Raw genomic sequence first — 16,021 nt, 5'->3', positions numbered from 1 at the left:
CACCTGACCACAATATAACTCAAATTTTCCCATTTTAAAATGTCTAAATTTGTATTTTCCTATTCCTAGAGAAGAATTTGGTTCATATTTTTCCTCCCTTTATTCTCTGAACCTGAGACTTAACAAAGTCTGCAAAGTATAATCTACATGTCAAAACTAAAAAATGGATATTGAGTATTCTCATCATAATTGTGTATTCTTCATAAGATGTCTACCAACATGCATATTTATGCAGAATACAGTTTAAAATTAAGAAAAAATAACCAAATATGCAATTACAGAATTTTTAGTAGCATTAGCTTTTATGACCTCAATTTGGCACTGCAGTAAATGATAGCACAAAGGTAACACACTCCATAAATTTCAGATTAAGCCATTAATAAATCAATGACTATGATGATATTTGTGTGAACATTTTACTTGGTTCTGTACTCAGTAGGATTCATAGTATAAGGACTTATTCTTTACAGTGAAGTATTATTCACAATAATGTGTTGATTAAGCACATTCTTGGGCAAACAAAAACAGAGCTTAAGTTAAAGTTCAGTCCTAAACTAACACACTGCTAACATTCCATTTAAACTCCCTTTTCTGGAGGCACTTTCAGTTACAAAAGGAGAACAAAGGTAAAAAATAAGAAAGGTATTTTTTTATCTGTCCATTTTTCCTATAGATCAGAAAAGCAAAGATTCCAGAGTCCCATATTCATTTCTGGGCTGTGAACAAAAGTATGTTCAAGCACTTATAAACCATTCTGACTCTACTTTCCTAATACATCTCTATCCTATTCTGCTCCTATCCATTCTGACTCCAACCCAATCTACTTCTCTATTTCTTCTTACTTAAAGTGAGCATCCTTCTAATTATCTTTGTTTTATATGCAAACAAAAGGAAGAATTAAATCAATTTTTCCTTCTCTCAGTTTTCATACCCAGCAGAAATCAGAAGGAATTTTAAGAAAAACTAAAAATTGAAATTGAGCAGCCAGGGATCAGGTTAGGGAAGCTAAAGCCCCGACAGTATTAAATCTGGCTGGGGATGTCAAGGGCAACAACAAAAACTTCTGCAGGTACATTGCGGATAAAAGGAAGACAAGGGAAAATGTGGGCTCACTCCATAAGGAAATGGAAGACCTGGTCACCCAGGACATGGAGAAGACTGAGGCATTCAGTGGCTTCTCTGTGTTTGGTCTTCACTGTCAGGAGCTCTAGCCACACTGCCCAAGGCAGGCACTTGGAGAATGAACAACCACCCACAGTAGGAAATCAGGTTTGAGATCATCTCAGGAACCTGAAGGTACACACGTCCATGGGATCCGATGAGAAGCAACCACAGATCCTGTAGGAACTGGAAGATGAATTTGCCAAGCCATCATATCTGAGAAGCTGTGGCATCTAGTGAAGTTCCCACTGACTGAAAAGGGCGAAAAATAAGTCCCATTTTTAGATAGGGGAAAAGTGAAGACATGGGGAGCTACAGGCCAGTGAGTCTCACCTCAGAGCCCAGCAAGATGATGGAGCAGTTTCCTCCTGGAAACTATGCTGAGATACATGGAAAATAAGGAGGTTACTGGTGACAGCCAACATGGCTTCACTAAGGGCAAATTGTGCCTGGAAAATTTGGTGGCCTTCTATGGCAGGGTTACAGCACTGGTGGATAAGGGAAGAGCCACCGATGTATCTACATAGACTTGTGCAAGGCATTTGACACTGTCCTGCACAGCATCCTAGACTGAAGGGGCATGGATTTCACAGGTGGACCACTCAGGTGGCTAATGAATTTGCTGGATGGTTACACTTGAAAAATTGTGGTCAATGTGCCCTGCATTCCACTTAATGCAGTGGAAGGAAGAGAGAACTTACCTGTGTATGTGAACATTGATACCGATCAAAGATTCAAAAACAGAAATAGTGAAGTAATTTTTTGCAGGAGACAAAATCTTTTTCAGGATTGTGGTTGTGGTCCATATGAGAAAACAGTCAAGTTGAAAAAACTATTTCCCCCAAGCACTCATTCTTAACTAATAACTCCACATTATATTTTATAATGTCCCTTAATTTTATGTTTTGTCCCATTCTGCTTCCCCCATCCATTATCTCTGCCTGCTTTCTGATTCTTTGCCCGTTTCTTTTCTAGCTTGGAGTTTCCCATGTGTCCTTTTCAGGACCCTTAACTTCAATGGAAGTGAAAGGTCTTTTGTGTTCTTTCTCCCACAGGGTATTGCATTATAAGGAAATAGAGAAATGGAAAGCTTCCTGGGGGGAAGGAGTTGCCAACTTTCCTAATTCTCTGATTGTGATCCTAGTATAAAAACTTTTCAGAATTGACAGCTTACAAGATGCATATATTGTGCCACAGAGTACATAGGGTATAGGGAGCAGGTGATGAAAATTTGCAGGCAAAAGAATACAGGAATTCCTCCATGTCCCACTGTGCTATTGTGGCTGTGTTGAATCACATGAAAAGTCCTATTTATCTCCTAATGCTGCCTCCAGAAACTTCTAAAATCAGATGCCAAGTGAAGAATAGAACAGGGCAAGGCTATGTCACAATACTTTTTACTTTTTCAAAATACTCCTGTTTTTTCCATCTGAGAGTCAAAGACTTGCTGTAGTTTTTGACCAACCATAGATCTTTTTCTGTTAATGTGTCCTTTTGTTTCATGGATCTATGTACATTTTAGCATGTTACGAAGTGTTACACCTTACCTATGCACTGTATGAAGAGTACTATGGTTTGGTTGTTCTGAAGACAATTTTATTCGATACCTCCTAGTTCTTTCATAGTGTGAGACAGAGACTGTCTTCACTTAAAAAAAATTAGTAGCACTTTTCATGATCATTTTCAGAGATATACAGTGTTTTATCCATTGCTATATCTTGAAATGCAACTGGAAGTCAATCTTGAGGAAGGTAGAATATGTTTATTTCAGCCTGCAGTATCTGAGGCTTTCCAGGGACCTGGCTGCATAGTCTTCTGTAGATGGCATTCCAGTAATCTACCTGGGGAGTACAGCACATGGATATGGACAGCAGCCCCCAGGAAGGTTTCTGAGATTTATCCCCCTAAAATGCATTATTGGATACATGTAGAATGAATGACTGATGTTTTTTCCTCACTCCCTTACATGCTCACAACTAATTGGAACTGTGAAACCAGTTCAACCATCTATCAAATCTCAACAGATGGATTCCTAAAACTATGTTCAGAGTAGCTGATTTTCTCACCTCCTGGGTATTCACTTGTCATGTGTGAAAGGATATCAACCTGACTCATGCAGCCCTGTTTACAAAACTGTACCTGTTTCTCTGTGACTCGTTTTGTACACTCAGATGGTTTTACTATAATGCACATGTCTTAGATTTTCCAGTACATTCAGTACATCTGTGGTCACATCAGGAATGCATGCCATTATAGTTTCTCCATAGTGGTAGTGCACATTTGATTTGCAGTGCCTTTGGAGGAAAGATCTAGACAAAGAGATAAATACCACCAGTGACACATGAACAAGCACATATCCACTAGATAATCCCAATTCTAACTAATGCTAACATTTTTCAGGAAAGCTGGTAATTGTCTCCAGGATAAATGCTCTGGAATCATCACTCAAGCACACATTACAAGGAGTCACATGGAAAAGATTAGCTACCCCTGTGGACATTCCAACTGGACACAAGAGGAAAATTTTTCAAAATGAGAACAATCAGCCATTAGAATAATGTCTTCAGATGGTGGATTCCTAAACATTGGAGACTTTTAAGATTCATCTGGACAGGGTGCTGGGACATCTAGTCTAAGTCATGCCTTGCCTAGAAAGGTTGGACCAGATGATCTGTGAGGTCCCTTCCAATCTGTTATTCTATGATTCTCCAACAGAGCTTGGAAAGGCATGTGAAGTTCAAGGATTTTTTTGAGGAGTGATAATTTTCTATTCAGAAAATGTGGAAGATAGAGAGTATTTAGTTACAATTGGACAAAAATAATCGAGAGAAAAAATTCTTTTTGATTCAGTGACACTGTGCTAAAACAAAGAGGTACAGCAGCAAGACCTTATTTTCAATAAATACAAGAAATAACTACAGCCCTTGTCCAACTGAAGCCCAACTAAAACCATCAGTGTGTTATCAGCATTGTTCTGAGACTAAAGTAAAAAATACAGCACTGCACCAGCTAAGAAGGAGAAAAATAACTGTTACAGCTGAACCCAGGACAGCCCTAAAAAGATAAACACATCATCAAACAAAACAAATTATATGTCAGGCACATGTGGTCAGGGAGAACTTCACTGCATGTAATCTGGAAGCATTATCCCCAAAAGAAATCACGAAGTTGAGACGTAAGCAGCCATATGCCAAGGACATACCCTTGAAATTTCCAAGAAGTAAACCCTGAGAAGAGTGCGAAGAGCGCTTTGGGCTGAGCACTAGGTAAAAAGGGATTGGAACAGTGAACCGACCCCTACTGTTTGGTTCTACTGTGTTCAGAGAAGTAATTTTTTTCAAAAATACAAGCTGCAGAGAAATATTCAACCACAACATAATTTATTTCTGTAAGAGAAACAGCCTCTCAAATCTGGACTCTCACATTTTTCTGTCATAAAGGAGCCATTCTTTTAAACCATTCTTTTAAATAAAAAAGCAGACATATTATCTACAGCTTATGGTTCCACATGAAAACTATTCACATCCAAGCATCATGCACAATAGTTCATGAAAAAAATGAATTGAAAATGCCTTTGGCTTTATATAACAGGATGTCAAAACTGCAAATAAAGGGTCTGGGTCTCCAGGGTCTGCCAAGTAGGAGCAGTGAATGTCACAAGTGGCATTAGATTATTTTCCCCTAGTGAGAAATAGCAAGCTTCTACTGTGTACTTTTCTGTAATTTATGCAGTTCACTACCAGACAGAAACACATCCTACCATACAGATTATGGAAGAATCATCAACCACGCACTAATCTAACACACTTCTTCTCTAGGAATATTAAATACACAATTTTAGCTAGAAGATATTCTGAAACTTGAAAGTTTCAGAAGTCAGCAGTCTCTTCTGGCGTGACCCTAGAGTTCAGCTCTCTAGATCTCGTGGGGCTTTTGAACACTTTGGCCAGCTGTAATCTGTCAGAATTTAACATGCACATTTATATCATACCTTGAATTCAGCCAGTGTATCACACATTTGTGAAACTCAGGTTTCTAATGTGCTGTTGCTCTTTCAGAATAATTCTGCACCCAGTATCAGCACACTCAGTGCTAGTCACTCTCATTGTCCAATGTACAACCCCTTACCACACTTACATATTTGTGCTACAGCCTCTTTATTTGTCATTTGAACCTGCCAAGAAGACAAAATTATTGTAGTCCTAATTCCTATAATGTTCATCCTGTGCCTAGGGAGCCAAGAAGGCAACAGCATCCTGGCCTGTATCAGCAATAGCACAGCCAGCAGAGCCAGGATAGTGATCATCCCCCTGTACTTGGCACAGGTGAGGCTGCACCTAAAATCCTGTGTTCAGTTTCGGGCTCCTCACTACAAGAGAGACATTGAGATGCTGGAGTGGATCCAGAAAAGGGCAATGGCACTGGTGAAGGCTCTGGAGCACAAGTCTGATGAGGAATGGTTGAGCGAACTGGAGTTATTTAGCCTGGAGAAAAGGAAGCTTAGCAGGGAACTCACTGCTCTCTACAGCTACTTGACAGGAGGTTGTAGCAAGGTGGGGTTCGGTCTCTTCTCCCAAGTAACAAGCAATAGGATAAGAGGAAACAGCCTCAAGTTGTGCCAGGGGAGGTTTATATTGGGTATTAGGAAAGATTTCTTCACCAAAAGGGTTGGCAAGAGTTGGAATAGGCTGACCAAGGACGTGGTTAAGTCTCCATTCGTAGAGGTATTTAAAAAACATGTAGATGTGCTTAGGGACATGGTTTAATGGTGGACTTGGCAGTGCTGGGTTAATGGCTGGACTCGTTCTTAAAGGTACTTTCAACCTTAATTATTCCATGAGTGGATGCATACAAACCACGATTTTTAAAAGTTTACATCTCAAACAGCTCTGGGCTCATTTTCATAGCAAGAGAAAAGGAATACACTTGAAATTTGGGCTGTGTATAAGGTTTCTGCTCCAAATAACAAACCTGTATTTACTACAGCTTAGCAAAGAAAAAGTCAGCAGAGTGTTTTTAAAGGGCATGTTACTCTTCTCCTACATTTTTTCTTTGAAACAGTTCAGAATTTTTGATGCAAAGCAAAAAAAGCCTCAAATCAATACAAATCTGAAAAAAAAAAAAAATCATAGAATCATAGAATAGTTAGGGTTGGAAAGGACCTTAAGATCATCAAGTTCCAACCCCCCTGCCACGGGCGAGGACACCTCACACTAAACCATATCACCCAAGGCTCTGTCCAGCCTGGCCTTGAACACCTCCAGGGATGGAGCATTCACAACCACCCTGGGCAACCTATTCCAGTGCCTCACCACCCTAACATGAAAGAATTTCCTCCTTATATCCAATCTAAACTTCCCCTGTTTAAGTTTTAATCCATTACCCCTTGTCCTATCACTACAGTCCCTAGTGAAGAGTCCCTCCCCAGCATCCCTATAGGCCCCCTTCAGATACTGGAAGGCTGCTATGAGGTCTCCACGCAGCCTTCTCTTTTCCAGGCTGAACACCCCCAACTTTCTCGGCGTGTCAAAAACAAAAACCAAAAAAACAAGCCTAAAAAAATTAAAGGACAGCAAAGCTATAACCAGCTGACAACCTGACATTATCACAGTAATGGGAAGGAGCATAGCAACAGAACTAGAAATAATAATTTCATCCCAGAGATTTTCCTACACAATAAAAATACATTATTAAATAGAAAGTAATGAACATGATGTAATCATTACTAAGGGAAACATACACTGCTTTCCTTTTTCTTGGTGTGGTGAGAAGCATACCCTTGTAGTTGTGTCATTTTCAGTTTTGTTTTGGAATTGAGAGCACTTCAGGAACTCTGGCCAAGAAGCATTTACCATACCAAGGACTGGTTCACAGCCTTCTTTTGCTTCCTCACAAAATGTCCTGCAGGGCAAGAGACCTTGACTGGAGAAAAGAGACAGAGAACAAAAATAAGAAGATTACTACTCTTGCAGATTGTGAAAACTTTTTTTAAAAGTAAAAAGTAATAATAATAATTCCTGAGTAATTTTATGTTCTACAAAACTACAGAAAACAGTGTTGAATCTTCATTATTCATTGAAACCTCTGGCTTTCAGGTTAAATTTAAGCCCAAATAAAGCTCAGAACACTTTCTGAGTTCAACTGTGCACAAGCTGAAGCCGAGATTTCATCAACAGTTGTACAAATACAATAGTGTAGTGACACCACACAGGAGAACACTTGCTTCTTCACCCTTTCCTTCTTCCCCACACTTGTGCAGACCTTCTCTCTCTGACTGGCAAACACTTTCATGAGCTTATTAAAAAATCATTAACTTGGAAAAAAACTTTTTGTGTTTTTGCCTGGGTAAGCCTTCTGACCCGGAGCGGGTTTGCTGGCAGGACTTGTGACCCTGCGGGAGGGACCGCGCTAGAGCAGATTGTGAAGAACTGCAGCCTGTGGCAGGGACTTAGGCTGGAGAAGCTCATGAAGAACTGTCTCCCATGTAAGGGATCCCATGCTGAAGCAGGGGAAGAGTGTGAGGAATCCTTCCCCTGAGGAAGACGGAGCAGCAGATATGACCACAACCCCGTTCCCCATCACCCTGCGCTGCTCACAGGGTAGGAGACAGCAAATATGGGGAGTAAAGTTAAGCCCTGGAAGAAGGGAGTGGTGGGGGAAGGTGTTTTAAGACTTGGCTTTTATTTTCTCATGATCCTGCTCTGATTTGATTGCTAATAAATCAATTTTCCTCAAGTCGAGTTTGTTTTGTGCATGATGGTAATTGGTGTGCGATCTCTCCCTGCCCCTATCTCAGCTTCCAAGCTTTTTGTTATATTTTGTGTCCCCTACCCAGCTGAGGAGGGGAGTGACACAGCGGCTTTGGTGGGCACCTGGCCTCCAGCCAGAGCCAACCCACCACAGATATATACATATAACAGTAGTAATTTAGAAATTACTAGACTTCTAAAGAGCAACTGCATAGTGATTAAATAAACCAAGCAGACCTTGCAGTCTCTAAAGAAGCTCTGACAAACCAGAAAACATAAGGTTATCCAGCAAGTACTACAATATTTGGCCCAGTTTCAATGTTCAGTCATGTGTGCTACATAAATTATTTCTGGATAATGAACAAGTTTAGTATGGACATATTGCTTAATCTACTGAAGGATGAAAGGTGATTAAAAATCTCCATCTTGATTAGTCTTATTTACAGCTACTTAGAGACCAACCATTTTAAAAATAAACTGGCAGGTCTATGGCAACTTTACCATAATTTATTTGGCACCAGTGGCAGGCACAGAAACAGGTTATTACATATTAGGGTGCAATTCTGGTCTTCAGGATATGATGTTTGATGAAAGAACAGATTTGTGACATATTTTTAACTCTGTGGTTGCTTTCCCACATTTAGAAGTTCATACTTCAGTTATTTCAGCTTGGGCACAGCTCTTGATACCAGCAGCATAAGCAGCTCTTGCTTCCAAACGTCTAGATCTGTTTCTGTGCTGCTCTGTTTTGCAGTAGTTGTTAGTAGGCCATACAGTAAGACAGGTCAAGTAGCTGATCCAGCTGAACAGTAATGTGACCAAAAAAAAGTATTCTTTTTTCTCATCTGACAACTGAATTGTCGCCTCCAAATGGATACAGGCAAAGCAGGAATAAGATGTCAAGAGACGGAAAGGTAGAAATCACTGAAGCTAACAAAAGCATTAAATAATATATACAACTAACCATTCTGCAGAGACCTCCCCATGCTACCTATTCTATTATATAATTCTATAATATATCTAGTGCTCATTATTTATTGTGTCATTTCATTGCATCCTGACAGTAGCATTCTCCATTAGTAAAAGCAATGCCATAGCCATGTCCTCTTGAGAAATTAATTATTGCAGTTTTACAGATTAAAAGGACAGAGTGTAAATGACTTGCAGAAGGTTATAAACAAAGCCGGTATGCCAGAGCTGAGAATACAGCATGAAGATCACCCTAAGAACACACAACTGTTGACTGCACTGCTCTGGCTAAGGGTCACAGTTGCAGTTCAGTAGACAACCTGACTGAAGGCAGACTGATGAACATTTTCAGCTACTGCTGGTCCTCATTACGGTTCTTTCCTCAGGTCCATCCCTTCAGTTGTTCCAGGATAACTGTTCCTGTGGCCACACAGTAAGCTGTATTCACATATGAGCCAAGCTAACCCTAGGGTATTTGGCTGGATTATTTTCTCAGCCAAATCTGTTTAAGGAAAGGTTTAAACTGGCATGGCTACAAGAGGAAATATGAATCATACTACAGCCATGCTATAAAGCACTGTGGGGTAATTCACTTATCATTTATAGGCACACAGGCTAAGAATGCTGATAGATCCAAGGTCTGAGGCAGAATAAAGGATCAGTAAAACAGTTGTGAGAGAGTGCTGGGCAGAGGGGTGAATTAACAGACAATTCAGGGGCAGAACACACATGATAAACTGAAAACATGGGAAACATGAAAAAATTATGTGAAGAAGAAAACTGAGTTTCTACATTCTTTTCCGTTTCTACAATCCTGAAATAAAACAAGTTGAAGTGACAAGCTGACACGGCTACCAGGTAGTTCTAACTGTCATTAATATTTTTCAGGATTTCTAACAATAAGGACTTCCACAGAATATACATGTCACAGAAGTTTCTACAATAGAGCAAACACCCACACCCAAGATTACAGCTTTTTAGAGTGATTGTTCTTGTGAAAAATTCCTCTGTACCCTAACATAGCATGCTAACATGTAGAGCAGCATATACAGAGTCACTGAACAGGGAGCTGTATGAGGCAAGCTCATAAAAATCTCAACATTACTTTTTGATTCGTGGATTTGTAAATAAGTGGGCTTTTTGAGGTTTCATTTTCACATAATCAAGAAAATAATGTACTTCCATCTTCCATTGTTTAGTTTTGATCCTTCCTTATCTTGCAAGTTATTTGTAAATAATGCAATTTTTTCCTATTTTGTCTCCAGATATAGGTTTAAACCTGAAATTTGCTGCTTTACATAGTAATAAAATCTGAAAAGAAAGCAGATTATTTTAGATTCTTGTGGTTATTTCACTTGACAAAATTATATTGCATCCATATAGCAACATCCAAGGAAGAAGCCTCAACTCCATGCAACGCTTTGTAATACTGGATGCAGAGCTAGCTGCACATATGTTTTGACTTTGTTCTTAGCTCATATATATGTACTGTTTTCTTGAAGCAGGTTCCTGTGTAAGTACAAAGATGCATAATTAACACCTAAAAGGACAATATAGGACCCAAAGGCTGAAAAACATTTTACATCTTAAAGGAGAAAAAAAGGCCTGAGAGGTGATCCTGGCAGAAGGTAGCAGCAGCAGCAGCAGCTCAGTTCCCCAGAGGTAAGGACTACTATTAATTGGCTGAATTGCTGGGCACTTGCAAAAGCCTTAGAACAGATCACTGATATCCAAGAGAACCATACTTAACAAAGAGCTCACACAGAACTCTGAGGGCTTTTCAGAGAGAGGAAGGCTATATAAACTCCTGATTCCAGTGACAGTGGAACTGGGAACAAATCCAAAAAGTACTATTAAAAAGATTACTCTTACCCATCCAGAAATGAGGTAAGGGGGCAGCAGCTGCTGCTGAATTGCACATCTTCTACACCTCCTGCTACTGAATTTAGCATTTCCTACATCAGCTGCTGTTGAATTTAACATCTCTTTCAGGCCTAGCAATGCCCTTGGGACAATGTGGCCAAACTCAGCTGGTATCTGTAAGGATTGAAACATACAGTCTCTACAATGCAGGTTAGAATTTGTAATCAGTTTAATCAATTATTTTGCAGGCAAAACCTAGAGAAATTAACCAAAATAAGGATTCATTTCTATTTGGAATCGGCAACCACTAGAAGTTCAGAAATCCACTCTGATTCTGCTGTCACTTTCTGAACATGACAGCACTGTAAGTAACAGCTGACTGAATACCATGACGATCAAAACCACCTAATGTATAGGTTATAATGTATAGCAGAAGCACTTTATCTGTTCTACCACACTTAGAAAAGTGCTCCATAAATTTTGCCTTATAGCACTGAAATTATTACCACAAAAAAAAGCTAGCAAAATGATTTAATGTGCTTTGTATGACAGCCATATCCAGCAAAGAGGCTCTTCCAGATCTCTCTTACTGATCCCATCACTTGATTCAAACATGCCAGTGAAAATGTGAAAGATATAGTAAATGAATTCATGAGAGCTATATTTCAGACAGGAAACCATCTAAATAAATGTTATTTAAAATATTGCTACAATTATGAGCCATTTTAACAATCTTGCACCATCTGCCTAAACTTCTCCTAAATGAAGTTTCTGAAAATTTTCACCTGATGTTCATCATGCAAGTGCTGAAAACACTGTTGATTTAATTTACTCTATAGAAATATCTCTTGCAAAAAAGAAGCTTCTAATATGTCTGAGAATCCAGGCTACAAGGTCTTTAGATGTTGGCAAACAAAATTTGCACTTGGCAAAGACAAGCTGTCACAGTGAAATGGAAGTCCTCTGAATCAGCCAAAGTTATTCCAACAGAATATTTTTGCTACAGAAATTCTGGAATAACAGTAAATCATACACAGCACATAACCATAGCACGATCAGCATAATAAAGGCACCCAAAACAACATTGTGCCTAAAGGACAGCCTCCAATTTCTGGAGATCACTGTGATCGGTACCTTTAATTTCACACAGCTTTCCAGAACTCATGCTTCCCTGTGCACTTCAAAGCACCATTAAAAGGAACACTTCAAGAATCAGCCTAAATTAAAACTTTCTGTACCACATCAGGAATCCTAAGGAATCAGACTCCTACAACTCATTTACACTCTAGGGTCCTCCTTGTCAAGTGGAAATTCATTGCCATCCATTATCATGCTGCTTCCTCACAAAGTTGTTTTATAAACACTTCATGCTGGCAGGAACAGATGTCATCAAAAGAAAGAAGCTGTCCTACCCCCTCCTCAGCCTGGCTTCTAAACCTCTCCCCACCTCTCTTTGTGCCAGCATGATGCATCACGCGTTACACAATGAATCAGATCAGTCACTCCCAGTTTAATTCAGATCAGTTTCCTGATCCAATATGTCATGGAGCTAAACAAATACTCCTGCCAGGACATGGAAAGGGCATTGATGAGCTGGGGAATAACAAGCAGGGAAACAGGATAAGACTGATTCTTTCAGCAGCACTACAAAATTACACAAACTTAAAATTTAACATGAAACAGTTATCTGGAACATGTTCTCCAGAGAGGCTGTGGAATGTCCACCATTAGTGATACTCAAAATTCAATTCGAAATGGCTGTGAGCAGTCTCATCCATCTTTAAAGCTGGCCCTGACCTGACCAAGGGGGTGGACTAGAAGAGCTCCAGAGACCACCTTCCCACCTGCACAATGCAGTGACACCAGCTTGCCTATCTTGCTCAGGATGATATTTACTGCTATAGTCTCCAGTGGGGCAACAGAAACTTCTCACTGGAGAGACAAACATATAAAACACTAGTATGTCTCACTAGCTGAACTCTGACTCATTTTTAACTGCAGGGGCTTTAAAAGTTATTTTTTAATAAGCTGAGTATTAAAAGTGGCAAAAATGAGCTGAAAAGTGTATGAATTAGTGGTGAATCCTTTAACCACTATTCAAAAACCTTTGTTTATTAAACTCTGCACAAGACAGTGTACTCGTATCTAGTAGAGGAGTTTTGCTCTAGTAAGATAAAATGTTCCCTCATCTACATGTTTCAGGTTTTGAGTCCAGGTGCACAAGTCTGATAGTTTTCTATCCGTTAATGCTCCCTGTCTGTGAAAATGCAAACATTTACTGGCAGCTCCTGTCCTATCATTATTGCAATTTATTAAATTAAATAAATCCCTTTTTGTGAAAACAAAATGTGTATTTTCTACCAGAAATATTAAGTTTCCAAGCATTAACAAAAAGCCATGTCTGGTTTATGATTTGTTGCAAACAATTATTTCAATTACTCAAGTGGTCAGTATTTGTTTATAAAGCAGTACACTGCATGTGTAGGAGGATGACCTGTGATCCCTAGGTAACATAGCAACCTAGAAACCAGAAACCAGAGCTTATAATAGATAACACACATAACAAACCATTACAACAACAGGGCTGGAGACAATCAACCAGTAAAACACACATTTATAAAATAACCAGTCCTCCTGATTTTCTTTTATGCCTCCTTCCCTTAACTCCTCTGAGCAGCATTGTGAAATATGTTTTCAAAGGAACATTCCCATACCCAGATTGTTCTCAAACATATTTCTCTGCTTGATAACCTTTTAACTCTGGTCTATCCATAATTCCTCCCAACACGCAGACTTTCAAAGAAGATTCTATTGTGGCTTGGAAAAGTTTTTGTGGTTAATACATTAGATCACTGGAGAGGGAGAAACAATGAATGCAAGTTTGATGTTGCCTGCTACGGTAAGCAGAGATTTCACACCCACTGGACCACAGACATTATTCTGGCTAATGCAGGATGCCAATGCCTATATTTCTATACCACTTTTCTAGCTTTATTTTTAAATTATTATTAATTTCTTAAGCAATTACTTCCTTCTGTACACTGACTTCTTTACATATTATAAATACCAGTAATTGTAAACACCTTCTATTTGTCAGTGGAGAATGGACAGTTCTCTGATGGGGAAAACACATTCTCTCCAGCATCTAATCTCTTTGCCCTGTTTTCTCTGTATTTTGTCCCTCGTCTGCCCTTCCCCTACGCTGCATCTGCCATCTACTGGCACATTACTGTAAAAGAGTTTGGCATCAGAGACTTAATTTCAGGCCTTTTTATGTAAGGGCCTGCCCCTAGCTCCAGTGCCAGCCCCAGCTGTTGGGAGAGTCTTTCTTAGGCCAACTTGCACCAGCAGAGCCATAACATCGACAGAGAAGCTTTCACAAACCTTGATTTCTTAGAGATACGTAAGCCAAAGTCTGGGGGTTAATTTCTGTAGGCATAGCCATAGGTAAATATTTTTATGAACACAAGTTCCCCTAAAGTAAACACATTTTCTCATCATTTTCACTTACCTTCCTAGCTTCCAACAGCCACTATAAAGAGCTTACCACTTACTAGAGCAGCCTGCTTGACAAATTTCAAGTTCCATTGCTCAAATACATGGAAACATGAGGAACTATTGGTGATTACAGTAACACCTTTTCACAAGCAACCCATTTTTTTATTTCTGTTTTTGCCCAGGCATAAAAAAAATTAAATTGTGCTTCCTTCCCCACCCCCTAAAAAAAATTAATTATATACATCTGAAGAAAGGGTCCTATAAGAAAACATGATAATCAACTTTAAACACAGGCATTTTGGACAATGCCATAACCTTGCGTATACTTTCCTTAGCATTCCTTGGAAAAAACAAACTTTGTTATCTTTATACTGTCTCAGTTTGGAACCAAGTAGTAATGACTCCTAAGGTGATAACTTCTATCCTAAGGTGATAACTTCCTTTTAATGGTGCTCTGAAGTGCACAGGGAAGCATGAGTTCCGAAAAGCTATGTGAAATTAAGGGTACTGATCACAGTGATCTCTGTAAATGGGTGGCTGTCCTTTAGGCACAGTAACTTCTGACTAAGTTGGGTAATGGCTTCTAAGGTAATAACATGCTGAATTCAAGGTCTGAGTTCTGAGGGACAGTGCAAAGTACAATCTCGTTAGAAACTTTTTTCTGCCTTTTAAGTAATAGTTACACAATACTAACAGAATAACTCCTGAAGTATGAAATTATTTATAATACAGCCTGCACTGAGGAAAAAAGAGAGATCTTCAGAAATGCTACTTCCCAAATGCTGTTTCTTCAAGTTTCTTCCTTTGTTGCTTGGCAAGATGGTCAGTGCCAATGTTTCAGAAATATGTGAACATTCCTTTCTTTGAAGTCAGATGTAAACCAGCTGTTTCTTAACATTTCACTTGTATCTCATCAAGAACACGTTCTAGTCTTAGAACAGCAGAAATAAAGCTTTGTTTCTTGAACAATTAGTTTTCCTCAGAGCCAGAGCTGGCATCAGAGGACTTGTTTTCCTCTAATTCCTTTCTCTGTGCAAAAATTCCATCACTTTCTGAATCTGCTATTGTAGGTTTTCTTTGTTTGATACATACCTGTTTGTTATTTATTCAGTTTTCTGATTGAACTAGCTCTGATTTGATTCCCTGTCCCTTTAATTGGAAAACGAACTCAGGTATGTTCAGCACCTTCACTGAAATATGGTTTCAATCATGACCTTCCCTACGACACCTGTGATTATACATAAATATTTCCAAAAGTACACAGGAACTTTTTAGTGCTATTTTACAGATATCGCAAGCTGACAGGTATTTTTTTGCTACTTTGAATCTCTACCCTGTGCATTACAATCAATTCACTTTCTCATTGTTGTAAATCAGTTCTATTTCATCTTGAATTAGCACATTAGCAATTTGAGGGTAGACTGGAGCTGAAAATTATCATTTACATTGTGCAGAAAACACTTTACTAAATGTTTCTCGTGGTACATTGAATGCCATTAGTAATTCTATCCTCAACATTTTATTTCTGAAAAAATTAGACTATGTAACTACTACTATTACAAACAGTGGTGAAATTACAGGTGTGGGAAGGCATACTGACTGTGACAAAGGGCGCGATGAAAGAAAAAATGTTAATTTGCTCTGCTGATCTGGGCTTTCTCCAGTTACACATACCCTGTGTGTTCCTCATTGTCTGCTAAACAATAACAATGATATAAATTTCCTTTGTCGAATGCTTTAAGTCAACAACAAAAGACACAAAAATGAGGAACAGTAGCAGA

The 16,021-nt window shown here is 39.1% G+C and overlaps 1 protein-coding gene across 2 annotated transcripts in view; it reads right to left on the bottom strand.

The window, feature by feature from the left end:
* The window catches only part of CORIN (corin, serine peptidase), a 138,645-nt gene that overhangs the window by 64,714 nt on the left and 57,910 nt on the right, over positions 1-16,021 (bottom strand). For both annotated transcript variants that reach the window (XM_061352867.1, XM_061352856.1), the window contains exon 5: positions 6,902-7,083. In XM_061352867.1, coding sequence (XP_061208851.1) covers positions 6,902-7,083 — 182 coding nt within the window. The remainder of the gene's footprint in view (positions 1-6,901; positions 7,084-16,021) is intronic.

This window comes from Neopsephotus bourkii, unplaced genomic scaffold (assembly GCF_033783945.1).
Source record: "Neopsephotus bourkii isolate Nb327-2 ecotype Australia unplaced genomic scaffold, CSIRO-AGI_Nbou_v1 NB_54, whole genome shotgun sequence".
NCBI classification, from domain to species: domain Eukaryota; kingdom Metazoa; phylum Chordata; class Aves; order Psittaciformes; family Psittacidae; genus Neopsephotus; species Neopsephotus bourkii.
The sequence above is the reverse complement of the archived record's forward strand: the minus strand, read 5'-3'. Positions and strand labels throughout refer to the sequence as shown.